Below are 14,486 nucleotides of genomic sequence, written 5' to 3'. Positions count from 1 at the left end.
TTTCTCAGTCCCACCAAGGGTTGCTGCTGAACTTGCTGTCATAGCTTGGAAAGCAAATTTAGTCCAGGCTCTGAGAAGTAGCTTTGTTGCTTTCGTCCCCGCTCTCCCCTAATGTTCTACAAAACAACAAGCTTTAAAACACTTTTTGTTGTTGCTGAAAATTAAATAATTTACTGCGAAATCCGTTTACTCTACATCATCAGTGTAAGTTTAAAAAGTGTAAAAATGATCTTGACTTTATCTTATTTTCCAACACTGATATGAAGATCAAACAACTCTACATGTTAAGTGGAACAAAAATTCATTTTGGATCAATCGATTGTTATGGCCCAGTGTATTCCCCTGAGCCTAACACAATGTACACAATGTTTTTTTTTTCTCAGTAACCAATTCTTTAATCTTTACTTTTGATATTAATAATTTTATTAGAAATATTTGGTCGATATCAACGCGCTTATGTAAATTTGACAGGTTTACATGACGTCGTGACAAAATGTAAAGTTGTGGAGACTGACAATGATGTGTGATTGCTATTGCTTGATTAAATGCTAAAAATTACGGCTGTCAAATAACAGGTTAAATAGTTAAGATTAGCCTACCTGTTGAATTATAAGACGTCTCAAAACTTTACATTCGTACAGTTAGGCCTATCGTACTGGTATCTGCACCGTTGAGACCGACCTTGATGTGTCCGTTATCCGATAAAATGGTCACACTATAATTTCCTCGTTCTTCCACACTGTCCACGTCATCCATCCCACGCCTACTTCAGGAACAAAGTTTATGGAAGAAGCCCCCAAAAGGTCAAGTGGTTGCAACGTGCTGTAGCTAATACTACAGCTGATGCTACAATATGCCTAGTTTGAACAGCATCCTAAAAACTCAGAAAAGCAACTGTGCTTAATATGCGCTAGGCTAATCACTGACTCAAAATGAATGTATGTGGCAAAACCAGTGTAATGTTATTCAATGTCACTTTGATAATATCAAAATCACCCCCTTTCCAAGGTGGCTAACCATCTTTCTAACCATTTTTCATTCTTTCAAAACCAGATGTGTTGTGAATTAACAATCAAATGATAATCAGTGTTCATAAGCATTTATTTACAGTAGTATTCAAAAACATGTCTAACATTCAACAAATGAGAATAAAAAAAACAATGATTTAAAAAATTAAAATTCTGTTTTTTGCATATCACATTAAGCTAAAACCGGTATGAATAAGGACATTATATGATCAAGTAAGAGTTCTTTGATTTTTCTTTTTTTTTTTTTTTTAAATAAGATTAAGGTATTGAATATTAATAGCTGAATATCATGCGTTTGCAGGCTGCAGTCATTATTTAGGATTGTGTTGTTCTCTCTGTATCCCAGCTTGCAAAACAGTGAGGAAATGAGGTTCTTATTTTAACACACTTGTTATCAAAACAAGTCATAAGACATTTAACATTCGTCACTAGTACTTGAAATAAAAAGCTTTTTACATTCATTGCACAATATATCTCCAATGTTTACCACATTCTTGAAGTTGTAATGAGTAAGATTAAGTCACTTTCTGTATTAACAGACGTATGATCATTTTAAAGGTTTGTGCTTTTGACAATTTCCCTGTATTGAAGCATAGATGATTTTTATCTTAACAAAAGGCTTTGTTTTTGATTTCATTACAACCAACCACATAAACACACACATTTCTGCCTAAAACCACACAACTGAAATGTACGTTTTGATTCTGTTAAGTTAAACTCTGAACAGGTCCTGATAAATATGACAGAGGCGATTCATTTTAATGGACATAACAACTTAGTCCACTGACCAAAAGAGAGATATGATTTAAATAAATATTGAAAAATGAGGTAAAATGTCTCTAAAGATAATTAGACTGCATTTGTCACCTGTATCGCTATTTGATCTGCATGCCTGCTCTAAAAATTGTATTTTTTATTTTCAGTGTTGTTGCAGCCACATCATGCATGGTATCAGCTGTTGCATCCAAAGTTTTGAAAGGCTCTCAGAGTTACAGTATATATCATTATGTAGAGTGATTTAGGTAGTTACAGGTGACAAGTGCAACTCTTTTTCCACAGTCCATGCACTGTACGTTTGGAAGAAATGTCCTCTGATTCAGCAGGGCTGAGGAAATGTTCTATATATTATATAACAATTCTAATATATTAAAACAAAAAAAAAAATGTCAAGGCCCTACCAGAATCTATGTAAAACTACACAGATGCATGATGTAATACTTATTACTGTGAACCTGATAATGCCATATCTCCTCCCAGGCCTCCCTCGTCTTAAAACTCACTCCAGAAAATGTCCAGCTGCTAAAGGAGGGGTTGCTGACGTGCCTTAACTGCGACTGTGTCCAAAACAGCACTCAAAGGCTCAGATCAATGATGATATGCTCAAAGATCTGTGTGTTGCCCTTAAAACTGGAGGCAAATACAAAGTCCCTCCGGTCGGTGGAGACCACAGTGAAGGAACGTGGAGCCTGGATGTAGACTTCCTTGAAACGCTCAAAAACCTTCTCCTCGGCATCCCACAGATAGACCTGCGAGAAGGTGTAGTCGCTTCCCAGAGCCAAGTAGTACCTTTCTTTGAAGGAAAACGGCTGCAGGATCATGGACCCTCTCGAAGGAAGGGCCTGAACCTCGGAGAACTCCTTAGCGGTCCAATGCAAGACTTTGGAGTCGCCGATGTATCGGGTCATGGCCAGATAAAGATCCTCCTTGATCCAGAAGGCCTTGACAGCGACTACGTCTTCCATATTTGGGATCTCCCCTTGCAAAGCGAACTTCTGAGTGCTCCTGCTCCACTGGTAGATGACCGGTACTTGGGAACGGCTCGCTAGGATAAGATGGGCCTTGCCATCCAAATTCACAAACTCTGCATCGGTATCACGAAACCATTCGTGAAGCGACTGGTAGGAGTAGAAACCCTTGTCGTTCCATTTGTAGAGGGTGGAAAGACCAGCCTTCGAGCTGTCAGCGATGATGAAGAACCAGTCGTTGCCGATCTGAAAGGCCTCGATGTCATTCGGCTTGGAAATCTTGGATACCTCAATGTCCTGGAACTTTGTGAACTTGCTTTGGTCTTCATCAAACTTGTAGATGTGGGAACCACCAAAGAGTTGCGCAACGATGACAAACACCTGGTCCTGGATGATCACAGACTTGCAGCCAACAATGGATTGACCTGAGATTAAAAGAAAACACACTGCGTGAGAATTTTTTGGCTATACACATCGTTCATATCATGATATCACCAAGACTGTACCTGTGATGTTGTCGTAAGTCCTGAAGTTCATCTCAATGTGGTCCCACTGGAGCACCATGCAGCTCTCTATGTTGGGAGCAGCGATGGCCACGTACACGTCGTTCTTGTGGGAGAACGTGTCCACAGACAAAGACTCAGTAGACACAGAGTGGAGAGGAATGAAATCTGGACAACACATGGTAAAAACGCATCTTAGTAACTCTCATAACTGATGTATGAAAACCCTAATTTGATAACCAAGGAAAGTATTCTTTGTAAGACATGATAGATGTCATTGAAATAGGTTCAGATATATGTGACTGGTAAACAAATATATCCCAATCCATCATCTCTGAAAGCTGGGATGCACCAAGCCGACTTCAAAGAACTAAAGCGCAACAAAAGCCAGTGGTGTCTATATTAGTCATTCAAAAGGAAAAACCGAAACAAGGATGGATGAGCCATTCTGCAGAACTGGTGCAAACTGCTGTCCCACAACCAAAACCACATTAAAAAAGCAGTTAATTATGCAAATCTTAGATGTTTACTAAGATCCTTCTATTATCTGTTGAAACCCACAATAATATTTAAAATATCAGTAAGCTTAATATATATAAAATCATAATTTATTGGGAGTCATTCCATACATTATTCCAACATTTAGTTTTTATATGTGTACAACTGTTCAGAACAGTGCTAGCTAACCATGTGCTGATTAGCATCTTTGAGCTAGGTTCAAAAGTATCTAAAATTGTCACTACCAAAACATTTGGTGGCATTTCGGAAGTGACTTCTCTGCGGTTATCCCATTAAAAAATTGTCACTACCATAACAGTCACTACCGAAACATTTGGTGGTATTTCTGTAGTGACATCTTTGTTTTTGTTTTTTGGGGTGTTATCCGATAAAACCATCACTACCATAAAGGTCACTACCGAAACATTTGGTGGCATTTCGGTAGTGACTTCTTTGTGTTTTTAGGTGTTATCCCATAAAATTGTCACTACTGTAACATTTGGTGGCATTTCGGTAGTGACGTCTTTGCTTTTTGGGGTGTTATCCCATAAAATCATCACTACCATAAAAGTCACTACCGAAACATCTGGTGGCGTTTCGGTAGTGACCTCGTTTTTTTGGGTTTTATCCCATAAAATTGTCACTACTGTAACATTTGGTGGCGTTTCAGTAGTGACTTCTTTGCTTTTTTGGGTGTAATCCCATAAAATTGTCACTTCTGTAACATTTGGTGGCATTTCAGTAGTGACTCTTTGTTTTTTTTTGTTGTTATCCCATAAAATTGTCACTACCTAAACAGTCACTACTGTAACATTTGGTGGCGTTACGATAGTGACTTCTTTGGTTTTTTGGGTGTTATCCCATAAAATTGTCACTACTGTAACATCTGGTGGCGTTTCGGTAGTGACTTCTTTGTTTTTTTGGGTGTTATCCCATAAAATTGCCACTACCGTAACAGTCATGGCCGAAACATGACTGAAATCATTGTTTTGGTAGTGACAAAAAGGAACACATAATCCTTTATTTGGTGGAAAAAATTAGTACAATAATGCAAATTCCTAGTATTTTAGTATGTTTTAGTAGTGTTTTAGTACCAAAGCATTACTGTCACTACCGGAAATGTGCAGTCACTACCGAAACATGGAATGTTTTGTCAAAAATAAAGTATGCTGAATTATCAACTAAGATGTTATGATAGTGTTGTATTTTGAATCAAGAAAAACTGGATTAAAAATACAACAAATCTCATAAATTACATTTGAAATATTGTTAAAAATTTATTTGTTTTTTAATTTACCTATGAAAATGTTTTTAATAAAATAGCAAAAAGTATATATTTACAATGTGGATGAAACCAAAATTTAAATATAACCCTTCTTATTAAATTATATATTAATGTTTTGGTAGTGACAAATTTGGGGAGAGGACTTTCTGAAAATATAATTTGAGAATTAACTGCACAATTACTAAAAAGGTGTACCTTGAATATTATGCAATTTGCATACATACAATTTTTTTGGAAAAAATACATTTTTTTTCAAGATGTTTCCAACTTTGACTCCGGACCAATTTCATTTAATGAATCTTAATTAAAAATATTACAAAAACACTACCCAGCATGCACAAGCTCATTCACATACCTGTAGAGATGCATTCGTTATGTAAGCTTGCCATGTCATTGAGCCGTTTGCCCTTCATCTCTTCAGGACCGGCGCAGAGGACGTCTGATACAGTGGCGTTCGTGCTCTTCAGCCACATCATAAGCCACTTCGCTCGGCAGTCACACTCAAAGACATTGCCCCTCAGGTCTCTGCAAGGAAATATACATGAAAACATCAAGAAGCATTGACCTTATTATATAGTGTACATTTCTGTAGGCCTAAAAAGACATTTTATCATATCATATTCAATGCACTCTACTATAATACCGTTATTGCTAAACAAGCATTTACAGAAGCTCAGACTCACAGCTCTATCAATGAGTCCAGATCAATGAAAAGATCTCTGGGTAAAGCTTTAATGTTGTTGTTTGCCAAAGACCTGTGAGGGATACAGCAACACTTTAGAGTAAAGTACCAAGCAAATAATTGGCAAATGTACTGTATTTTCACTTAATAAGATTAAAAGTAACGTACAGATGAGTCAAATCCCTAAGTCCTCTGAAAGAGTATTTTGATGTTGTTTCAATCTTGTTGTTTTCGATAAACCTGAAGAATTGGGAGAAAATGAAGAGTAGAAAGTAAATAAATGGTGATTGTCAGTGAAAAGTATGTGAAAAGGAACCAGTATGATTAACTGAAGCAACCATTAAAACAATAAATTAATTTCTATTAAATATGTGTATAAAACATTTTGAACTATAAACTCAAAAGAATTTAAAAGAATTTGTTTCATTTGCAATATATAAACATTCAAAACTCGCAGCTTCCCAATATGTTTTTTGCTTAAATAAAGAGTATACTTAAAGATGTACCATCCAAGATGTAGATGAGTTTTGGAGCAGATTTGGAGAAATGTAGCATCACGTTACTTGCTCACCAATGGATCCTCTGCAGTGAATGGGTGCCGTCAGAATGAGAGTCCATAAAATCATCACAATAATCTATACCACTTCAGTCCACCAATTAACATCTTGTGAAGCAGAAAGCTACATGTTTGTAAAAAAACAAATCCATATTTTGCTTATTAACAGTGTTTAATTTGTGCATATTTCTCTCCTAATTCAGACAAGACTACTTTTTTTACAGTAGAAAGAATATTATGGATAGAGGACTCATGTTTCAGCCAGAAGCAAGAGTTGGGTATTAAAAACGTCTTGATGGATTTGTTTATTACTAACATGCAGCTTTTGGCTTCACAAGACGTCCACTGATGGACTGGAGTGTTGTGGATTACTTGTAGATTATTGTAATGTTTTTATCAGCTGTTTGGACTCTCATTCTGTTGGCACCCAGTCACTACAGGGGATCCATTGGTGAGCAATTAAAGTAAAGCTGAATTTCTCCAAATCTGTTACCAGGAAGAAACAAACTCATGAGTAAATGTTAAGCAAACTGTAATTTTTGGTAAACTATTTCTTTAAAAACACTTAATCCTTCCATTCCTACAGCAACATTACTGCAATAGACATTTTTATCAATAAACATATGACTTGTTAAAAGAGTAAAATACCAATTAAAGAAAACTTACAGGTACTCCAGGTGTGGGAGGCCAGAAAATGCATCATCTCTTATTGTAGTGAGGGCATTGGAGTTCAGCAACCTGTCAGAGTTTACAGCCATAATCATTCCCAACGTTCATTATCGTTGTAATTATAACAAGTCAGGCTGTGTGTTTACACTGCAGTGCAATACACTTGCCAGAAAGTCAAATCACCTTTATTTATATACCGCCTTTAACAATACAGAATTGTGACAAGAAAGTGCCCTGTCACTGTCAATGAGTGCCGGGACAGGCGCATATTTCTCTATATCTCTATGTCAGTGTATCAAATCGCTGACATCCTGCAATATGCCAATGACAGCATGGAAAAGTCAACAGAGTCACGGTGTTCTCAGTGTCAAAAGGGGAACGGGAGGAAAACTGTCACTATCTGGAAGCAAATGTGCCCTGACTTTTTAAATAGCTAGAGGGGCGAGTGAAAAAGGCCTTTCTATTTATCATCTGTCACCTTCAAGTGCTTATTTGAGGAGCACACTGGATTCCAGTGCTAAATAACTAAAGAAAAAACATTTCTACTTAATGGCTGAATGCATTATTGTACAGGCCAAAATATTCTCCAATCTTATATTACACAGCTAATTTAATTCAGAAAGCAGTCTGTTTTAAGGTTATGCAAAACTACTGTGCAAAACTGGACCATTTTTGTTAGATATTTTGGTAGAACTGGCATCATTTGGCAGGCGTTTTCTTTTTGCAACACCATGCAAATGCAAAATCTATCAAAGCACACTATTTAATATAAATTAAACTGTTTTTAATCCACAGTTCTTCTTTTCAGGTAAAATGGGACAGATAATCAGCAAAAGATTTTGGTTTACGGAAAATGTGCCCTGACTTTTTAAATAGCTAGAAGGGAGAGTGAAAAAGGCCTTTCTATTTATCATCTGTCACCTTCAAGTGCTTAGTTGAGGAGTACACTGGATTCCAGTGCTGAGGACAAAACGCATGTTTAATAAATTGTTCAACGTGCCTCTAAAGCAACAAGATTCCTACTTAATGGCTGAATGCATTATTGTATTGGCCAAAATATTCCCCAATCTTACATTAGACAGCTAATTTAATTCAGAAAGCAGTCTGGTTTATCCAACACTACTGTGCAAAACTGGACCATTTTTGGTAGATTTTTGGTAGAATTGGCATCATTTGGCAGGCGTTTTCTTTTTGCAACACCATGCAAATGCAAATCTATCAAAACACTCTTTAATAATAATAAACTGTTTTTAATCCACTGTTATTCTTTTCAGCTAAAATGGGATAGATAATCAGCAAAAGATTTTGGTTTACGGAAAATGTGCCCTGACTTTTTAAATAGCTAGAAGGGCGAGTGAAAAAGGCCTTTCTATTTATCATCTGTCACCTTCAAGTGCTTAGTTGAGGAGTACACTGGATTCCAGTGCTAAATAACTAAAGAAAAAACATGTTTTAATTTTTTTTTTTTAACAAAATGTCTACTTAATGGCTAAATGAATTATTTTACAGGCCAAAATATTCTCCAATCTTACATTACACAGCTAATTTAATTCAGAAAGCAGTCTGGTTTTAAGGTTATCCAACACTACTGTGCAAAACTGGATCATTTTTGGTAGATATTTTGGTAGAATTGGCATAATTTGGTAGGTGTTTCTTTTTTGCAATACCATGTAATTGCAAATTTATCAAAAAAAAAAAAAAGCCTCTATAATATAAATTAAACTTCTTTTCAGGTAAAATGGGACAGATAATCAGCAAAAGATTTTGTTTACGGCAAATATGGCCTGACTTTTTAAATAGCCAGAGGGGCGAGTAAAAAATGCCTTTCTATTTATCATCTGTCACCTTCAAGCGCTTAGCTAAGGAGTCCACTGGATTCCGGTGTTAAATAACTGAAGACAAAACATGTTTAATAAATTGTTCAACATGCCTGTAAAGCAACAAGATTCCTGTTTAATGGCTGAATGCATTATTGTACAAGCCAAAATATTCTCCAATCTTACATTAGACAGCTAATTTAATTCAGAAAGCAGTCTGGTTTTAAGGTTATTTAATACAAACTGGTAGATTTGGTAGATTTTTTGTTAGATATTTCAGTAGAATTGTCATAATTGGGAAAGCATTTTTTTTTTTTTTTGCAATAGCATGCAAATTTATCAAAATGTTCTTTAATATAAATTAAATGTTTTTAAAGCACAGTTTTTCTTTTTAGGTAAAATGGGACAGATAATCAACTAAAGATTTTGGTTTACGGCAAATATGCCCTGACTTTTTAAATAGCTAGAGGGGTGAATGAAAAAGTCCAGTCTATTTATTAGTATTACATTATTATTATTTATTATGTGCTTAGTTGAGGAGTACACTGGATTCCGGTGTTAAATAACTAAGGACAAAACATGTTTAATAAATTGTTCAAACTGCCTCTTAAGAAACAAAATTTCAACTTAATGGCTGAATGCATTATTGCACAAGCCAAACTTATGTTATACAGCTAATTTAATTCAGGAAGCAGTCTGTTTTTAAGGTTATTCAACACTACTGTGCAAAAATTGACAGTTTTTGGTAGAACTGGCATAGTTTGGTAGGCATTTTCTTTTTGCAATACCATGCAAACAAAAATGCAATACAATGCATGCATGTTTTTAATCTACAGTTTTTTTCTTTTCAGGTAAAATGGGACAGATAATCAGCAAAAGATTTTGGTTTACGGCAAATGCAGCAACTGTGCCATAACTTTTTAAATAGCTAGAGATGATTTCTATTTATCATCTATCACCTTTGAGTGTTTAGTTAAGGAGTACACTAGATTCCAGCGCTAAATAACTGGGGACAAAACGTGTTTAATAAATTGTTCAATATGCCTCGATAGCAACAAGATTCCTACTTAATGGCTAAATGCATTATTGTACAGACCAAAATATTCTCCAATCTTACATTAGTCAGCTAATTTAATTCAGAAAGCAGTTTGTTTCTGAGGTTATTCAACACTACTGTGCAAAACTGGATTTTTTTTAGTAGATCTGGTAGATATTTTGGTAAAACTGTCATAATTTGGTAGGCATTTTCTTTTTGCAAAACCATGCAAATGCAAAAATAACAATATCAATAAAATATTTTTTAATCCACAGTTTTCTTTTCAGGTAAAGTGAAAGATTTTGGTTTAAGGCAAATAGGACTGAAAATCTACGAATTGTTCTACAAATGCAAAGTTTACCATAAGCACAGTTTGCAAAGTGAATCAATATCATGCCATACACATTTGCTTAGTCAGATGGGCTTCACTTACAGTAACTGTAAGGATGGTATGTGTGAGAACATCGCCTCCTTGACCTCAGAGAAGGTCCCATTCACAATACTCCTGCAAAACACCAGTCATATGACACATTCATGACAAGCCTGATACAAAACAAAAGCCTGTTACATACATTATAATAGTATGACTGAATATGAGCAGCACTGCTCCTGAAATGCGATATTTCCACATTCACGCACGAGCGTATCTTACTAACTGATCTAATGCAGAAGCTTGTGTAGACTTACAGTGAACTGACATCGTTGGGAATGAATCGCGGGACATACGAAGACCCGACGCAGATAATAGACTCCTTGGAGCAGCTACACGAGGACGGACATTTAAAAACCTTTTTCCCCGCGTTCCCCAACGGCGCCAGGCACAAAACCAGCGCCGATATGATCACGACGTTCCGCATATTGTTCGTCAGGCTCGCATGTGTGAATCCGGAGAAGCTCGCCGTCGCCGTCATCCACCCTGCAGCATGAAATGCAGCACTGAAGCTCCTGACATCAGCAGTTCGGCTGCAGCTCTCTCCTCTCAAGACTTATTTATTTATTAGGGCGCCCAGTAACGGCGGATGCTGGTTAAACAGCCTCGATGATGATTATTGTTATAGCATATACTCTGTATAGCAAATGCTCAGTCAGGAATCCTGATATACACTGACCAAAATTATAAACGCAACACTTTTGTTTTTGCTCCCATTTTTCATGAGCTGAACTCAAAGATTTAAGACTTTTTCTATATACACAAAAGGCCTAATTCTCTTAATTATTGTTCACAAATCTAAAATCTGTGTTAGTGAGCACTTCTCCTTTGCCGAGATAATCCATCCACCTCACAGGTGTGGCATATCAAGATGCTGATTAGACAGCATGATTATTGCACAGGTGTGCCTTAGGCTGGACACAAAAAAAGGCCACTTTAAAATGTTTTATCACACAGCACAATGCCATGGATGTCGCAAGTTTTGAGGGAGCGTGCAATTGGCATGTGACTGCAGGAATGTCCACCACAGCTGTTGCCTGTAACTTGAATGTTCATTTCTCTACCATAAGTCGTCTCCAAAGGCGTTTCAGAGAATTTGGCAGTACATCCAACCGGCCTCACAACCGCAGACCACTGGTAACCACACCAGCCCAGGACCTCCACATCCAGCGTCTTCACCTCCAAGATCGTCTGAGACCAGCAACCCGGACAGCTGCTGCAACAATCGGTTTGCATAACCAAAGAATGTCTGCACAAACTGTCATAAACCGTCTCAGGGAAGCTCATCTGCATGTTCGTCATCCTCATCGGGGTCTCGACCTGACTGCAGTTCGTCGTCGTAACTGACTTGAGTGGGCAAATGCTCACATTTGATGGCACTTTGGAGAGGTGTTCTTTTCACGGAATGAACCTCGGTTTTCACTGTACAGGGCAGATGGCAGACAGCGTGTATGGCGTCGTGTGGGTGAGCGGTTTGCTGACGTTGTGGATCGAGTGGCCCATGGTGGCGGTGGGGTTATGGTATGGGCAGGCGTATGTTATGGACAACGAACACAGGTGCATTTTATTGATGGCATTTTGAATGCACAGACATACCGTGACGAGATCCTGCGGCCCATTGTTGTGCCATTCATCCACGACCATCATCTCACGTTGCAGCACGATAATGCACGGCCCCATGTTGCAAGGATCTGTACACAATTCTTGGAAGCTGAAAAAATCCCAGTTCTTGCATGGCCAGTATACTCACCGGACATGTCACCCATTGAGCATGTTTGGGATGCTCTGGATCGGCGTATAGAACAGCGTGTTCCAGTTCCTGCCAATATCCAGCAACTTTGCACAGCCATTGAAGAGGAGTGGACCAACATTTCACAGGCCACAATCAACAACCTGATCAACTCTATGTGAAGGAGATGTGTTGCACTGCATGAGGCAAATTATGACTCATAGCTGGTCAGTAGGCTGGTTGTAGAGGGGTTTTGGCCACTTCCCAGCCTGGCCAAGCTGGGAGACCAGCTAAAACCAGCTAAGGCTGGTTAACTGTTTGTCTTTTAACAGGGTTGGCTATAGTATAAAAATATAGCCAGACACACAGCTTAAGTATAAATGCAACATTACATTTAGGGGACTGTAATATCTTTTTAAATTAGTTCTGTCAAATGATTAATGACGATTAATCATATCCAAAATAAATGTTTTTGTTTACATAATATGTGCTTACGGTGTATATTTATTGTGTGTGTGTGTGTGTGTGTGTGTGTGTGTGTGTGTATAAATACACACACATGCATGTATTTAAGAAAAAATATTTATATATTACAGTTTTTCTGAATTGCACATTTTTTAAAACCATCACTTATTTTCTCAAAACCTTAAACACAAATCCAAATGTTCAAACTAAATTCACAGAACCCCTGACTTTTCTGGCAAAATCAAACAATCACCTCAAAACAATTTCACCTGCACTCAAAATAAAACAAAGCTTTCAGATCATACACATATATTAGTCAATACTATGCGCACTACAGATCAAAATATGGAAAACACAGTGTCCAGTGCATCTAGTTACAAAAAAAAAAAAATGTTTACTGTATATAGTAATTATTTGGCAATAAAAAAAATTACATAAACATACACGCAGTCAAAAGAAATCACACCAATCAAGTTTGGTGAATATACCAAAAACAAATGAGAAATGCACACACAATGACTAAACTTGTTTAAAGTTTTGCAGAAAGAGTGATTTATTTGACGAACTGGTCTAGGCTATTGAGAATGGGGTTTAGTGTTTTAGCAAATGTGAAAAACAGTAAATATATTTATAATATAAATTATATGTAATAAATATATACATGTAAATACTTGTAAATATTTCCAAAATATATACTGTATGTGTGTTTCTTTATATATACATACAATAAATTTACACAGTACACACACATATATTATGTAAACAAAAACTTTTATTTTGGATGCAATTAATTGCGATTAATTGTTTGACAGCACTATTTTAAATTATTTAAAATAAACTGATTTGATGAACAATTAAAATGCAAAAGTACTGTCCTTTTTTCAAAAATATTACATGCTATGTCTAGCCTACAATTACTGCATTTGAAGAACTTCTGTGGCGTCAAGGAAACTGCTTTGCTATAGATTTATTTTGTTTCCTTTCTTTTAAAAAAGGTACAGTGAAAAAAAAATGGTGGTGAAAATTTTTCAGTCAGAAATTTCAAAATTCATAAAGAATTAGAAAGAAATTAATTAAATTAAAAACTGAAGGAAAACTGAAATTTTGTAAAACACTTCAGTAATCTGTTTTATTTACAGCTTTGAAAAATAACTTTTTACAGTATCTTAACATTAATCACTATTAGTTATTTTAATTTAATTTTTAATTATTTATTTTTTTCTATTTAATTATTAGTAATTGGTTAATTTAACAATTAATTCTTTTATTTTTATTTACTAGCTTCTATTACTAAAAATTTGGGGCTTTAGAATACAAGTTAAACATTAATTTTGTTAATCAATACAAAGTTTTGACAGTCTTGCTGTTGTCAAATGGCTATGCTAACATCTTTTTAAAACAATGTATTATCTAACTCTATCTGTGTAGAAAACAAACATGAAAGGAAGCATGCTATTGTCAGCAGATTGCTCTATAATTGCTTTTAAAGCACTTGAAGTTAAAGTAGGTGATAAGTCACGATCCTCAAAAATTGATGACTGAATAAAAACACAAAAAGTAAAACTGAGCTGTCTTTTTTAAGTAAACTGTACTAGATTTGCAAAGTTCTGGAGTTTTAAAGCCAGTTGCATAGTTTTTTTTAGCTGCCTTTATATTTTTCATTCTTTTACTCAAAAAAGGATGAAACCAAACCAACCAGAGGAACACAATATTACTATTTACTCTGAATCAGTGTGTTTCTAAAAAGAAATCTAAAAGAGAAATCCCAATTCAGTATTTAAATGTCAGTTAAGAGCAGATCCATAAACAATGTGATTGATGATGAGTGGAAGTGAATAAGTGTAGCCTAAGTGGTTGGTGAAAGCTGCATTAGCAAAACAGTGAGATAAACAGTAGAGGAGAGTTTATTATTAAGAGTCTAAGCGCAGGAGAGGGATCGGTGGAGGGAGAGGACTGAGACAGAAGGTTTGCAGAGAACAGCAGAGGCTGATCCCACATAAATCATGAGCAGAAATGCTGCTACAGTGAGGTGTGAGCAAAGCT

The 14,486-nt window shown here is 36.2% G+C and overlaps 1 protein-coding gene across 1 annotated transcript; it reads right to left on the bottom strand.

Annotated features, from left to right (window-relative positions):
* Positions 1–1,082: 1,082 nt before the first annotated feature.
* Positions 1,083–11,016, bottom strand: lgi2a (leucine-rich repeat LGI family, member 2a). The gene is made up of 8 exons (XM_051116242.1): positions 10,507–11,016; positions 10,253–10,324; positions 6,964–7,035; positions 5,910–5,981; positions 5,743–5,814; positions 5,415–5,584; positions 3,280–3,444; positions 1,083–3,198 (listed from the first exon to the last, which is right to left on the bottom strand). Exons 1-8 carry the CDS (start codon positions 10,728–10,730, stop codon positions 2,381–2,383), a joined length of 1,665 nt encoding a protein of 554 aa, XP_050972199.1. The 5' UTR covers positions 10,731–11,016; the 3' UTR covers positions 1,083–2,380.
* Positions 11,017–14,486: the final 3,470 nt, after the last annotated feature.

Source organism: Labeo rohita, chromosome 7, assembly GCF_022985175.1.
Source record: "Labeo rohita strain BAU-BD-2019 chromosome 7, IGBB_LRoh.1.0, whole genome shotgun sequence".
NCBI lineage: Eukaryota > Metazoa > Chordata > Actinopteri > Cypriniformes > Cyprinidae > Labeo > Labeo rohita.
This window is presented reverse-complemented; position numbering and strand designations above follow the sequence as displayed.